Raw genomic sequence first — 15341 nt, forward strand, 5'->3', positions numbered from 1 at the left:
TGGCACCCCTCATCCCCAATCCCGGAATATGTGGCACCCCTCATCCCCAATCCCGGCATGCGTGGCACCCCTCATCCCCAATCCCGGCATGCGTGGCACCCCTCATCCCCAATCCTGGCATGCCTGGCATCCCTCATCCCCAATCCCGGCATGCGTGGCACCCCTCATCCTCAATCCTTGTATGTGTGGCACCCCTCATCCCCAATCCCGGTATGCGTGGCACCCCTCATCCCCAATCCCGGTATGCATGGTCCCCTCACCCCCCAATCCTGGTATGCGTGTTACCCCTCACCACCCAATCCTGGTATGCGTGGCACCCCTCACCCCCGCAATCCTGGTATGCGTGGCACCCCTCACCCCCCAAATCCTGGTATGCGTGATACCCCTCACCGCCCAATCCTGGTATGTGTGGCACTCCTCACCCCCCAATCCTGGTATGTGTGGCACCCCTCACCGTCCAATGCTGGTATGCATGGTACCCCTCACCCCCAATCGTGGTATGTGTGTTATCCCTCACCCCCCAATCCTGGTATGCGTGGTACCCCTCACCCCACAATCCTGGTATGTGTGGTACCCCTCACCCCCAATCTTGGTATGTGTGTTACCCCTCACCCCCAATCTTGGTATGTGTGTTACCCCTCACCCCCAATCCTGGTATGTGTGGTACGCCTCACCCCCAATCCTGGTATGTGTGGTACCCCTCACCCCCCAATCCTGGTATGTGTGGTACCCCTCACCCCCCAGTCCTGATATATGCATGGTACCCCTCACCCCCCAGTCCTGATATATGCATGGTCCCCTCACCCCACAATCGTGTTATGTGTGGCCCCCTCATCCCTTTCACACTGTACACACATACACAAAAAAAAAACAGTTATACTCACCTTTCTTCTCTGTACTCCAGCGCTGCTGCGTCCTCTTCTGCCAGAGGCCGGGGGAGGAGTGCGGCGCTGGAGCACCGCACTGTCCGGCGCCATTTTGCTGAAGACACACTGTAAATGTGTCTTTAGTAAAATGACGCCGGATAGCGCAATGCGCATGCGTCGATCTGACGCCTTCACTCCGCCCCCGGTCTCCAGCGAAGAGAGGCGCCGCAGCAACGCTCCTCCCGGTCAGGTAAGTATGTAAGTATGGCGCCGGAGATCGCGGTATGCGTTCAGTGTCTACGCATCCCGCGATCTCCGGCGCCATACACCTCCTCTTACCTGTAACGGCTGGATGCCTGCTTCTCTCTGGAGCCAGGCTGCGCATCACGCATGCGCAGTTTATCGAATCTTCAGACAAAGACACGCATGCCGCCTTATATATACTATGGTAGATCGGCCCACTCAGTTGCACACAGAAGTAGCCACCGGAGCGCCGTCTCCTTAAGTCTCTCACTGGTTTATTTGTAGATGCTGCATAAGCCAGTGAGGAGTTAGCAAAAATAAATACGAGCTTTCTGACCTAAGGAAAAACAAAACATAACATACAGCCGTGTTGCTGTGGGGATCTGCCCGCTCAGGAGAACAACCATCCACTAGTTCAGCTTTTCCTTCTCAGGACACAAAGCGCTGGAGTTCCTCTCTACAGCCCTACTGAACACTCAATGCCTTAGAAGGCTGACTATATACATCCTAGTCCCCACCCTGGGGTGGAGATATGGTGAATGACCTCCCAACCCGTTCTATGGTCGTTCACAAAAACCCAGCCCTTAAAATGGCCGATTAATCCCTCTCAACACATAGTGTGCTGGTGTAAAACTTATGGGCTTCAAATCACTGAAGCTAATAGCCTCAGTGAAACATACCTCCCCTCCAGCACTTTGCCAGTGACTTTGTCACCATGTATATATAATCAGCATACTGTATATATATTATAAGCATACTGTATATATCGTTTTAAAAGCAGAAGTGTCAATAAATTATTTTTATCAGTTAACAAAATGCAGAGTAAAGTTTGATGGATGAACCAAGATCACAGTAATAATAATTGTATTTTTTTTTTATTAATATTAGGATAGAAGGGAGGGACAAAACCAGGAACAGAATCAGTAGGCAAACTCATAGTCAGGAGGACAGCCGGGGTCAGATACCAGGTGATCAGTAACCGCCACGTCTGCGAGCAGTATGAATACCGCGGAGCCTGGTGACAGAGGTGATACTGAGATTGTCCGGGCAAAGATGTAACAGTCAGAAGGCCACCGGTAGATGGTGAAGGTCCTTCTGTACAGCTCCAGCAGTGATGGTGGATCTGCTGGACTTCAGGGCGCTGGATGCGGAGGCTTACCGTCTTTTAGATGTCTCTAGGGGAACGGTGACAACACGCAAATACGCGAGCAGCCCTGGATAATCCACGCCGGCAGGATGATAAGATCCGGCGGAAGATGGAACCTATGAGAAGAGAAGGAAATATAATGTAAGTGATGGGACTCCATATGACATGATACTACTGTGCGGTCACTGTGGCCGGACGGCAGAGGAATCTCATCACACAGAGGTCAGGGATCATCGTCAGCCATCATACATGTGACAATCCCATCTCCGACAGATGACATCTGCTCCACATGAATTATTCTCACTGACGACATCACACAACATGGAGATGACTCTCACACTTACCTCGTCTCTTTTTCCCCTTTTTCCCATTTTCTGATTTTTCGTTGTCAGCTGGAAATTCTGATCAGAAAGAAGAAAAAACAACAACTCACTAAAGACATATTGTTATGGGGTCTGCATTGTATCGCTCCTGTATATAGTACATAGATTGTTCTAGTCCTGTCCCCTATAGTCCTGACAATCTGGTATTACACAATAGGGCAGAATAAGTCCTATATACCGGACATGACCTCATATGAGGGGCATTAGATGTGTCACTAATATGGAGCAGTGAACGCCCTGTGTGCCGCCATATGGTGCATCCCTAATGAGCGATATTCTACTATAGGAGACGATATCTCATTATGATGGCGGAGGTTACTGGATGCAACAATGTATCACAGAATCCATGATAATACTGTACAAAATTACAGAAATGGAGACACAGTATGGGCCATGGGCAAAGTAATTGGGTTCCTTGAAACATGGATAACATAGGAGACCCGTTAAAGAAAACCATGTGGAAATATTTCACCCTTGATGACAACATTCACATTGTTTGTGCTATAGACATGTACATACCTGACAATGGGGACGAGGACGGCAAGCTGGTTATAGCATCGTCTCTCGCAGATTCAGGAAAAAATCCTTTCTGCCTGTTAGGAAGAAGAAAAACGTGTAAATCACAAGTAAATTCAGTATAAATGGGATTGTCTCACTAGAAGAACCCCAACTATAAGGCTTAATAGGACATATGAAAGTCATAGTGGGGAAGTCTCCTGCTCAAAACTACCTTCTATGGAAACAACTAGCAACAATGGCCGGCATGTAATACTACATATCTCCTGTAGTGTGGGCAAAACTAACAATGCCTGACCGGCAGCAATTATGGGTTGTTATCTCCAGCGGATTCTGAAGCCAATAGCCAATGACCGCTGATCATGGGGCGGTGGATGCTGCATTCAATATTATGGTATTTATGTCCTATATTTGGTATTGTGCACATATATTAGCTTGGAGCTCCCAATAATGACCCCATAATCTACTCACATTTCTGAGATGTTTCTGCTGGATGCCGGGGTACACTCTGGAGGAAACTTGATAGCGGTGGTACAGAGCTAAAAAAGGACAAAAATAAGATATGAAATTCAATTTTTTACTTTTAGAGGTCTTTTTATGTATTCTGGATTTATTGATCACTTACTTTAGAAAGCCTTTTAGAGGATGTTGCAAAATTTTGGAAGAAAAGGCTCTCATTATCCTCACTTGTGTCCTCCTCCTCTGAGACAATAGGCTTGTTTGTATCAGCGTGATCTACAAGACATAGGTAATGAAGTGTTATTAGCGGTTGTCAGTATAACACAGTCACCATTTATCACTACTATTAATGGGAACCGATTGTCACATATTATTGAAGACGAGACAAACAGCCGCTTAGTCTAGATGACGTCTTCTACTTACTGATAAATAAGCTGGTGTCCTCATCTGAAACAAGCCGAGGAATGTACTCCGGCTTCTGACTTAGAAGGTTTTCAAATTCTAAGTCACTCAAGAATGGATAACTCTTGATCTCAAATGCTCCTCCTGGAAAAAGAAAAACAAAAGTGATGCGGACATTGTTAGAGGCTGCTCCATATCTGAACAGTATATCTTAATCTTAAGTAATGACAAAACCGAAGGAAACAAACTGAAAGTTATATTATGGAGAACTAGAAATAGGCAAGCAGATAGAGAAGTGCTGATCCTCATGGACAGGAGCGAAGAGTCCTCGTTGTAAAAAGTGAATATTAATACTAATAAAGTATATCAGTTACCTGTCCCAAGTCTTTGTGCAGGATTTGTTCTGAGCAGGTCATTAATAAGGTCCTGAGCATCGGGGGGAGGAGCGCGATCCCAATCCCAAATTATGTCTCCTGTTATATAGAAAATTACAGAAAATAAAACCTCTGTTTTGGACTGTAAGATAAAGTAGAGGAAATAACTAAATTCATGTAGCCAGTCAAAGCAATGATCGGATTATTCTACTTACCAGTGACAATATTTTTATAGAGCTCAGATAGGGAATCCCCATGAAATGGTACATATCCCACCAGAAACTCATGCAGGATGATTCCCATTGACCACCAGTCGGCAGGTCTTCCATAGCCTTTCTTCAGAATGATTTCTGGGGCCATGTAAAGCGGGGTGCCACAGTCCTGGAAACCAACAGAAGGTAGAAATGAGAATCGATGAAATTATTATTATGACAAGTTCTCGACATAAAAACTCAATGACAGAAGATAAAATATCAGTTGAAAAGTTCTCTAGAAATGAAGAACGTAGAGAAGAGACAATAGTGTGATGAGATTTGTAAAGAACCATCTAAGTTCCTGTAAGTGATGCCAACCTCATGGTCCTGGAACTCTCTGGCGATGTCCTCCAATGATTCCTTGTGGGTGTTGGTTTCTGGTATCATGACACCAACTTTTGAAATCCCAAAATCGGCGACTTTAATGTGTCCAGCCGGTGTAATCAGGAGGCTGTGAAAGAGAAGATGGTTTTAGGCTCACGGGCTGTGTGGTAATAAATGATAACTTTCCCCCCTTTATTAAACTATAGGGGGCACTTACTTCTCTGGCTTCAGGTCTCTATGCAACACACCATAGCTGTGCAGGTATTCCACAGCAAGTATCGCTTCTGCAAAGTACAGGCGGGCCAAGGGGACAGATAAAGGACCCCTGGTGCTTAGGAGGGTCCCACAGTCTCCACCTATAGAAGAAAGGAAATATGAGCGGTGAGGGGTTTATACAGCAGATCACCACGATGGATCATGAGAAGTGAGCGGAGACATTGGGGCAGGAGAGAATATATACAGATATAATGTATAGAGCACAGAATATTAGTCTGAGGTCATGGTGAGATGTCGTCCATGTCACTAATAAAGTGATGTCTCATCTCGTCTACAGCTGGCGATACTGACGTGCTCAGTGCGGACATACAGGGAGATCACACACATCAATGACTTTCCATAATATCTATAGTAAATGCTGTGCGGGGATGTAACCGTCCACGGGGACAAGTCCTAATGATATGAGCGCTGATAAGATGTCAGCAGACATGGGCTGAATATAATACATGTACATCTCCTACCTCCTACATACTCCATGACCATACACAGGTGAGATCTAGTAGGGAAGGAGCAGAGCATGGAAGCCACAAAGGGACAGTCAGCGAATGTCAGGATGTCCCTCTCCAGATAGGCCCCTTCCACATGTTTTGGAGTATCCAGGTCCCGCTTGGCAATTTTCTTCATAGCGAAGATATTCTGTGAGTCTTTATGGTGAACTAAGTGGACGGACCTGGAGAGAAGAAGAAACCATGGTTTATAGTGAATCCTTATTAACAGTCCTTCTATAGAAGTCATTATATGATCTTCTGTACTAATGTTTAATACCAGAAGTCCGACCATTACTGGAAATCCACATCTAGAAATACATTAAATAATACTACATAGATCATCTATGGGAGGGTCTACACAATACCACGTCTGCCGGACCCTCACTCAGGTCACATTATCACCTGTGGGAAATCTGCACAATGCCACGTCTGCCAGACCCTCACCCAGGTCACATTGTCACCTATGGATGTCTGCACAATGCTACGTCTGCCATACCCTCACCCAGGTCACATTATCACCTATGGGAAGTCTGCACAATTGTACGTCTGCCAGACCCTCACCCAGGTCACATTATTACCTGTGGGAAGTCTGCACAATGCCACGTCTGCCGGACCCTCACTCAGGTCACATTATCACCTGTGGGAGGTCTGCACAATGCCACATCTTCCACACCCTCACCCAGGTCACATTGTCACCTATGGATGTCTGCACAATGCTACGTCTGCCATACCCTCACCCAGGTCACATTATCACCTATGGGAAGTCTGCACAATGCCACGTCTGCCGAACCCTCACCCAGGTCACATTATCACCTTTCACCTCAGATCATGTTCCTATAATAACACTGAATGGCAGAGCGCAGAGGATGAAGCATTATCATAGGGAACCCTGAGAAATGTGGCTTATGCCAACTGAAATCTCACCCAAAAGATCCACTGCTGATCAGCTTAGATGTTTCGTAGTCGCTCATACGCGGCTTTCTCGCCGGGATCAATGATTCCATCAAGTCCTTGAAAAGAAGAAGAAGAAGAAATGATATTAAGATCTAGAAGCTGCTGGAGAAAATCTCCAGATGCAGAAACGTCTCCCCCTATATTATGTCCCAGCTGATGTCACTGATCCGATAGGTGAGCAGAAACCTGCTGACGGATTCCCTATAATATAAACGCTATTATCTAATGCAATAGTGTCATCTCCTCTAATAATAGAGGCGCCCCCTGGTTATATGGGGGATAATACTGGACGGGTCATTCACACCCCGTGATCTGGTGATACACAGACATCTACCTCTATAATACTTACACCGGCAGGTTCTTGGATCTCCGGGATCTCTAAGATCACACTGTCAGAATCCAACAGCTCAGTTGTTTCTAAAATAGTGATAAAATGATGAAGAAATAAAATGTATTAGAGGATATTAATCCTACAGACATAATACAGCAATATAATGGAGAAATGACTATTCTGTATGGAGGACTATGTGGGGCCCATTATTCTGTATGTAGGACTATGTGGGGCCCATTATTCTGTATGGAGGACTATGTGGGGCCTATTATTCTCTATGGAGGACTTTGTGGGGCCCATAATACTTTATGGAGGACTATGTGGGCCCATAATACTGTATGGAAGACTATGTGGGGTCTATTATTCTCTATGAAGGACTATGTGGGGCCCTTTATACTCTACGGTGGACTATGTGGGGCCCATTATTCTCTATGGAGGACTATGTGGGGCCCATTATTCTGTATGGAGGACTATGTGGGGCCCATTATTCTGTATGGAGGATTATGTGGGGTCAATTATCCTGTATGGAGGACTATGTGGGGCCATTATACTGTGTGGAGGACTGTGTGGGGTCATTATTCTGTATGGAGCACTATATGGGGCCATTATTCCGTAAGGAGGACTATGTGGGGCAATTATTCTTTATGGAGGACTATGTGGGGCCATTATATTGTATGGAGGACTATGTTGGGCCATTATTCTGTATGGAGGACTCTGTGGGGCCCATTATACTGTACGGTGGAATATGTGGGGTCCATTATTCTGTATGGAGGACTATGTGGGGCCCATTATTCCGTATGGAGGACTATGTGGGGCCCATTATACTGTAAGGAGTACTTTGTGGTGCCCATTATACTGTGTGCCGGACTATGTGGGGCCCATTATTCTGTATGAAGGGCTATCTGGGGCACATTATTCTGTATGGATGACTTTGTGGGACCCATTATTCTTTATGGAGGACTATCTGGGGCCCATTATTCTGTATGGAGGACTTTGTGGGGCCCATTATTCTGTTTGGAGGACTTTGTGGGGCCCATTATTCTGTATGGAGGACTATGTGGGGCATTATTCTGTATGGAGGACTATGTGGGGCCCATTATTCTGTATGGAGCACTATGTGGGGCCCATTATTCTGTATGGAGGACTATGTGGGGCCCATTATTCTGTATGGAGGACTATGTGGGGCCCATTATTCTGCATGGAGCACTATGTGGGGCCCATTATTCTGCATGGAGGAATATGTGGGGCCATTATACTGTATGGAGGACTATGTGGGACCCATTATTCATTATGGAGGACTTTGTGGGACCCAGTATACTGGTTGGCTCGTGACTTTTTCCAAGTTTTTCATTTTGGCTCTCTGTATGTTTGAGTGGAAAGAGTAAATGTGAATTGATCCCCTGTTCTCTTTAATATCCGGATATTTCCTGTAGAAGGTTGTGTGATCGGCTCACCTGTAGTCAGATCGCTGCTCGGCCCCGGCTGACTCGTATTAGGGTCAGGGGTTTCTGGGGTCACATTTTGCTCGTCTTCGGTGTCGCCTTCTGGTGTCTCCTGATTGATAGAATATATAGAATTAACACGAGGAACCTTCCACTAAATCACCAAATCCACAAATCAGGAAGGACTGAACCTGCTTTTACAGATACACCAACTGTAACTATACAGATCAGACGCCATCATGAGGACTTTTCTCAGATAAAATGGATTAAGATGAGGTAACATTGCAAAAACATTAATATGGATAATAGAGGGAGACAGAGGCGGAAATACAGACTTCCCACCACTGAGCTGTGACTACATCAGCAGAATACAGACTGCCATCAGCAGAGACAGGCGGCCATATTACCTCCTGTGCTTGCCAGGGGCTGACAGGAAGGCCGATAAGATCTAACACCAGATCTTCTGATATCTGACTGGTGATCTGGAGAAGATCAGAAAACAAGGACGTGTGATATTAAAGATGATGGATCCTTACCGGGCGTTCCGATGAGCGGGCCGGACCTTCCAGTACACACAGGACTTTTTCGGCCAGTTCTTTAACAAAAGACAAATCTCCATATTGAGATCTTTTTTCAGCCTAAAAAGAAGAAAAGGAACACAAATGAAAAATCTCGAGATGAGAAAGATCACAATGAAGGCGGCCATTGTATCTGACATCTGCTCCTCTCTGCAGATACATTGACTACATATCTGGGGTCTTGTCCTGTCTTATATTGGAAGAAAGAAGAAGCTTCTATCCCACCGTTATTATCCATTATTGTGGAGAAGATTTGTGCGGAGCGTCCACCATTTACCTGCTGTGGAATGTCCTAATGTTCCATAGCGAGAAACTGCAAGTGCTCAGTCACTATGGAGCCAACAACGGCAGCCATGACCCTGTGTAGATTGTACACAGTGACTGTGAGCTCTGATGTCATAATGGCCGACCATCACTAGTGATGTCATCATGGAATCTTGTGATGGAATCTTATAGAGGCTGCTCTGCACAAATACATGCTGCCAAGCAATATTTAAAGTGTGTGGGGGCTCATGCTGTATATAGGGGGCTATGTGAGGGCTCAGCTATTTATAGCGCGCTATGTGGGGGCTCATACTGTATATAGAGGGCTATGTGAGGGCTCAGCTATTTATAGCGGGCTATGTGAGGGCTCATACTGTATATAGAGGGCTTTGTGAGGGCTCAGCTATTTATAGCGGGCTATGTGAGGGCTCATACTGCATATAGAGGGCTATGTGAGAACTAGGCTGTATATAGTGAGCTATGTGAGGGCTCATACTCTAAATAGGATTCTGTTTGTGAGCTCATACTGTACATTGGGGCTATGTATAGGCTCTTACTGTATATAGGGGGACTGTGTGTGGGCTTTTACTGTATATAGGGGCTGTGCGTGGGCTCTAACTGTATGTAGAGGGCTGTGTGCGGGCTCATACAGTATATAAAAGGCTGTGCTTGGGCTTATACAATATTTAAGGGGATGTCAATTCACTTAATTCTGCTCAATATTAAGTGAAACAGTTAATAATATAAAATATAATTCATATGTTAATATTGAGCAGAATTAATTTCAGCCTATTGATTCGGCCTACACAACAGTCACATTTCTCATGTGGCCCCTCAGTAATATTACTTTCCCACCCCTGCTCTATTATGTATAGCTCTCTGTTATGTGTAGTGCACCCGAGCACATGCATGTTAATCGCGTGACTTATCACATGATCTATCAAAGGCAATCTTGTGACATGTCATGTGATACATCGGGTGCTGGGAGCCCACGGCTCCTAAACTGCCCAGGGCCCTGGCTACTCTTAATACGTTCCTGCTTCTATCCCACCATTATTAACCATTATTGAGAAGTTTTATGCGGAGCGTCCGCCACTTACCTGCTGTAGTAATGTCCTGATGTTCTGAGGTAAATCCGTCAGATACTCTGAGGTGAGATGACCTCGGTGGTATTTGGTCAGGCAGTCTCTTACGAGCTCCATCACCAGCCGGTGAGTGAAGCTGAGGACGCCATCGGGTGGTAGAAGCACAATCTCAGGGCGATTGGTGGTAAGAATCTCCCATAGAGCTTCTACTTGAAGATTGTCCAAAAGTAATTCAGCCATAGAAGCTGCAAGTGCGATCAGTCACTATATATAATAGCGAGAAACTGCAAGTGCGCTCAGTCACTATGGGATAGCGAGAAACTGCAAGTGCGATCAGTCACTATAGAATAGCGAGAAACTGCAAGTGCTCTCAGTCACTATGAAGCCAACAAAGGCAGCCGTGAACCTGTGTACATTGTATATATAGTGACTGTGAGCCGTGATGTCATAATGGCCAACCATGACCTGTGATGTCATCATGGAATCTTGTGATGGAATCTTCAAGGGGTGGCTCTGCATAAATACATGCTGACTAACAATATGCTGTTTTGGCCGTCCTCTTTTATTTACAATTACAACACAACCAGGATAAGGGAATGTTCACACGTTTCATTTTTGCAGCATTTTTTTCTGCATCAAAAACCAGGTTGTACACAAGAAAAACACTGCATACAATCCACACTTATTTGCTGTCTTTTTGCAGTGTTTATACTTGTGGGTTTTTGTTTATTCATTTGAATGGGTGAAAAATGCTGCAAAACCCCTGAAAGAATTAACATACTGCAAATTTTTAAGAAAACGCAAGAAAAAAATCGCAGCATGTGAATGAGACTTTAAAAATGTCATTCACCAAGCCGGTACTGTAAAAATCATGTGAAAAAACGCTACTTGTGAACAGTCCCCAAAGATATTACTCAGTGATATTATGGGAAATATTGTGTATATTTATTCCTCACGTGTCTTTTTTTTTACCATAGAACATTTAATTTACCTCATTGGTTGCAGAGATTACGACTAACAAATGTGACAAATATTGAAGAATTAATGATAAGTGACCCAAGTGATCAATCATTTACGTCATTAATGGTGATGGGCGAGCACTAAAATGCTCGGGTGCTCGATGCTCGGGTCGAGCACATTGGAATACTCGGCTGCTCGACCCGAGCAATGAGCCCAATGTAAGTCTATGGGAAACTCGAGCATTTTTCAGGCGGCTCCCCCCGGCGGTCTGCAGAGGGCCTAAAAATTGCCCAAATCGATGGGAACAGTGCTCAAATGACATGGTAACAGCATGGGGAAGACCCCTGGAAGCATTTCTGACTCCCAGGTCACTGCTGTCAACAATGTTGTCAGAAGTATTTACGCCACTTTTACGGACTCACAATAAAATATACAAAAACGAAACCAAAATGGATTTTCCTGGGAAGTATGTTAAGGAACATCCTTTCCAGAGTTATAACTTGTATATAAGGGAAAATAAATAACCAAAAACAAAAATACTCCTCCACACCTTGGGCTATGTTCACACGTAGCGTTTTTGATGCGTTTTTGCACTTTTGCATTGCTTTCAACCAACACAAATGCATTCACCAGGAAATGTCATTTTAACATTTTACAACCTTATCTGGCCATGTGTTGTGTGACACATCATCAGACACATGCATACAGTGCTGAAAAGACATGGGAACAGCATGGAAGCATCTCTGACTCCCAGGTCACTGCCTAAAAGTGTGCCCATCATAAGAGATGCTTGGCGCATGCGAAGATGCCTCCCGCCATGGACCTGTCGTTACAGACTTGCAACAATCACCGTCCACGTCCTTGTCCCTCCTCAGCGTTCAGTTCCTTGGAATGCAAGTGCAAGTATGCAGGCAGCCACCCACCTACCCACCGGCTGCAATACTATACTGACAAATTTTTGACAGCTACTTGCACTTGAAATGTAGCCTTTTAGGCTCGTGGAGGCGGAAGCTTTTCATAACCTCATGTCGGCGGCGGCCGGGTGTCCATACTCTTTCCCCAGCCACCACTATATTTCCCGGTATCGCCTCTGCCTTCCACAAGCACGGGTCCCACAACATTACCCGTGCCCTCCCCAGTGCACTTACTGGGAAGGACCGCCTAACCACAAACACGTGGACAGGTGAACGTGGCCAGGGACGGTACATAGCCAGTCCACAACTTTTTTTTGCCGACAGTTGTATTTAGCTCGGTGAAAGGACTGGCATAGAGGGAAACCGTATCTACCCTGGGTGTCATTTCTCCCAGGAAGTCCTGTAATTCAGCTTGTTGCAGAAGCAATGGCAGTCCGTCCAACATCAACTCGCACTTGTCAGTGGTGCTTTGACACACACACATCTTTCTTTTCGCATTTTATTTCTTGAATACAGAGTTGGACAATGGCCTGATCTGTAATGCTTTTTGAGAAATAACATGCATAAGCATGGCCGATCCACATTAAAAAAGCAGTCACAGAATGTCCGGAAACCTTCCCCAACAATTTTATTAGCCAGGGCAGCTTTTCGGCAGGGTTGGACGGGCCCACCAGAGAACCGGAGACTACTCCGGCGGGCCCTGGCTTCTCCTTCTGGAGAGTTCATAGTGCCGAGGTGAGGCCATGATGATGATAGAGGCCACCATCTGCTTAGTTTTCTGTTACTTGAAATGCAAGTGCAAGTATGCAGCCATCCACCCACCCACAGGCCGCAACACTAAACTGCCAGATTTCTGGGCAGCTGCTTGCACTTGAAATATGGCTTTTTAAGCTTGTGGAGTCGGAAGCTGTCCACAATCTTATGGCGGCGGCGACTGGGTATCTATACTCGGTCCCCAGCCGCCATTATTTTTTCCGGTATTGTCGCCGCCTTCCACAAGCATGGGTCCCACAACATTACCCGTGCCCTCCCCAGTGGAAGGACTGCCTAACCACAAACACGTGGACAGGTGAATGTGGCCAGAGACGGTACGGAGCCAGTCCACAACTTTTTTTGCTGAGAGTTGTATTTAGCTCGGTGAAAAGACTGGCATAGAGGGGAACATCATACTGTGTGTGGGGGAATGTACTGTGGGGGCATCATACTGTGTGGGGGGAATGTACTGTGGGGACATCATACTGTGTGTGTGGGGGAATGTACTGTGGGGACACCATACTGTGTGTGGGGGGGAAATGTACTGTGGGGACATCATACTGTGTGGGGGGAATGTACTGTGGGGGCATCATACTGTGTGTGAAGGAATGTACTGTGGGGGCATCATACTGTGTGTGGGGGAATTATACAGTGTGTTGGGGGAATGTACTGTGGGGGCATCATACTGTGTATGTGTGGGAATGTACTGTGGGGGCATCATACTGTGTGTGGGGAGGAATGTACTGTGGGGAATCATACTGTCTGTGGGGGGAATGTACTGTGGGGACATCATACTGTGTGTGGGGGAATGTACTGTGGGGACATCATATTTTGTGTGGGGGGAATGTACTGTGGGGGTATCATACTGTGTGTGGGGGAATGTACTGTGGGGACATCATACTGTGTGTGGGGGAAATGTACTGTGGGAGCATCATACTGTGTGTGGGGGGGAATGTACTGTGGGGACATCATACTGTGTGTGGAGAATGTCCTGTGGGGACATCATACTTTGTGTGGGGGGATGTACTGTTTGGACATCATACTGAGTGTGGGGGAATTTACTGTGGGTTCATCATACTGTGTGTGAGAATTTACTGTGGGGACATCATGCTGTGTAGGGGCATTATAATGTGTGTGAGGGGGAATATACTGTGGGGGCATCATACTGAGTGTGTGGGGGGAATGTACTGTGGGGACATCATACTGTGTGTGGAGGAATCTATTGTGGGGACATCATACTTTATGGGGAGGAATGTACTGTGGGGGCATCATACTGTGTGTGTGAGGGAATGTACTGTGGGGGCATCATACTGTGTGTGGGGAGGAATGTACTGTGGGGCCATCATACTGTGTGTGGGGGGATGTACTGTGGGGGCATCATACTGTGTGTGTGAGGGAATGTACTGTGGGGGCATCATACTGTGTGTGGGGAGGAATGTACTGTGGGGCCATCATACTGTGTGTGGGGGGGGGGATGTACTGTGAGGACATCATACTGTGTGTGGGGGGGAATGTACTGTGGGGACATCATACTGTGTGTGGTGGAATGTACTGTGGAGACATCATACTTTGTCGGGGGAATGTACTGTGGGGGCATCATAATGTGTGTGTGAAGAGCTGTTTATCATCGTACAATGATTGAATAACGGGAGCAGATGATTTATAAAAAGCACTGAATTATATGGTGTGGATTTGCTGCTACTGTGTCACCCCAGGCCTGGATGCCACAAACTTGTAAGGCTGTGTCTGAGAGCAGGAGGGAGGTACTCTTGTCATGGACCATTAGCATGCAGCACCTCCTGTCCCAGGCCAGTAGGGGGAGCAGGCTGCCCCTATAAAAGCTGGTACTGAGGGCAGGGTTAGGGAGACCAGGACCCACTTCTGAAGCATCCAGAAGGGTTCCCAGAAGAGAGGGACAGGTCAGCGGCAGCTGAGGAGTCCAGGAGGCTAAGGAGGAACAGCAAGCCAGGGACAGAGGCGACGAGAGCTGGTCCTGGCTGAGAGAGAACAACATACCGGACACTGGGATCCGAGGCTGTCAGAATTGCAAGTCCTGCAGCAGATCATCTACTTGCGAGGGATTTTAGGTCCCTTGGCCTAAGAAGCCTGGAAGCTCCGCCACACAGAGGGACCGGTACAGCACAGACAAGCTATAGGTACCTAGGGCCCGAGTCGCAAGCCATACAGGCGTAGTACACGGCCAGCTCAGGGACGTGGGCTATCATACCACTAAAGGGGGAGATAGTCAGCAAGGGCAGAGAGAGAACGGTAGGCCTACCCACTCACCCTGACCAGTGGAGCTCGCCCGAATGCCCTCAGACACCCAGG

General features: G+C 46.5%; 1 protein-coding gene across 1 annotated transcript in view; it reads right to left on the reverse strand.

Annotated features, from left to right (window-relative positions):
* Positions 1–3188: 3188 nt before the first annotated feature.
* LOC141176257 (microtubule-associated serine/threonine-protein kinase 3-like) overlaps positions 3189–15341 on the reverse strand; it is a 42759-nt gene continuing 30606 nt past the window's right edge. The window contains exon 7 of the mRNA XM_073660223.1: positions 3189–3232. Within this exon, the coding sequence (XP_073516324.1) occupies positions 3189–3232 (44 nt within the window). The remainder of the gene's footprint in view (positions 3233–15341) is intronic.

The sequence above is a fragment of the Phyllobates terribilis genome, unplaced genomic scaffold, assembly GCF_046119375.1.
Source record: "Phyllobates terribilis strain yellow unplaced genomic scaffold, ASM4611937v1 Scaffold_19__1_contigs__length_20705806, whole genome shotgun sequence".
Taxonomy (NCBI): Eukaryota; Metazoa; Chordata; class Amphibia; order Anura; family Dendrobatidae; genus Phyllobates; species Phyllobates terribilis.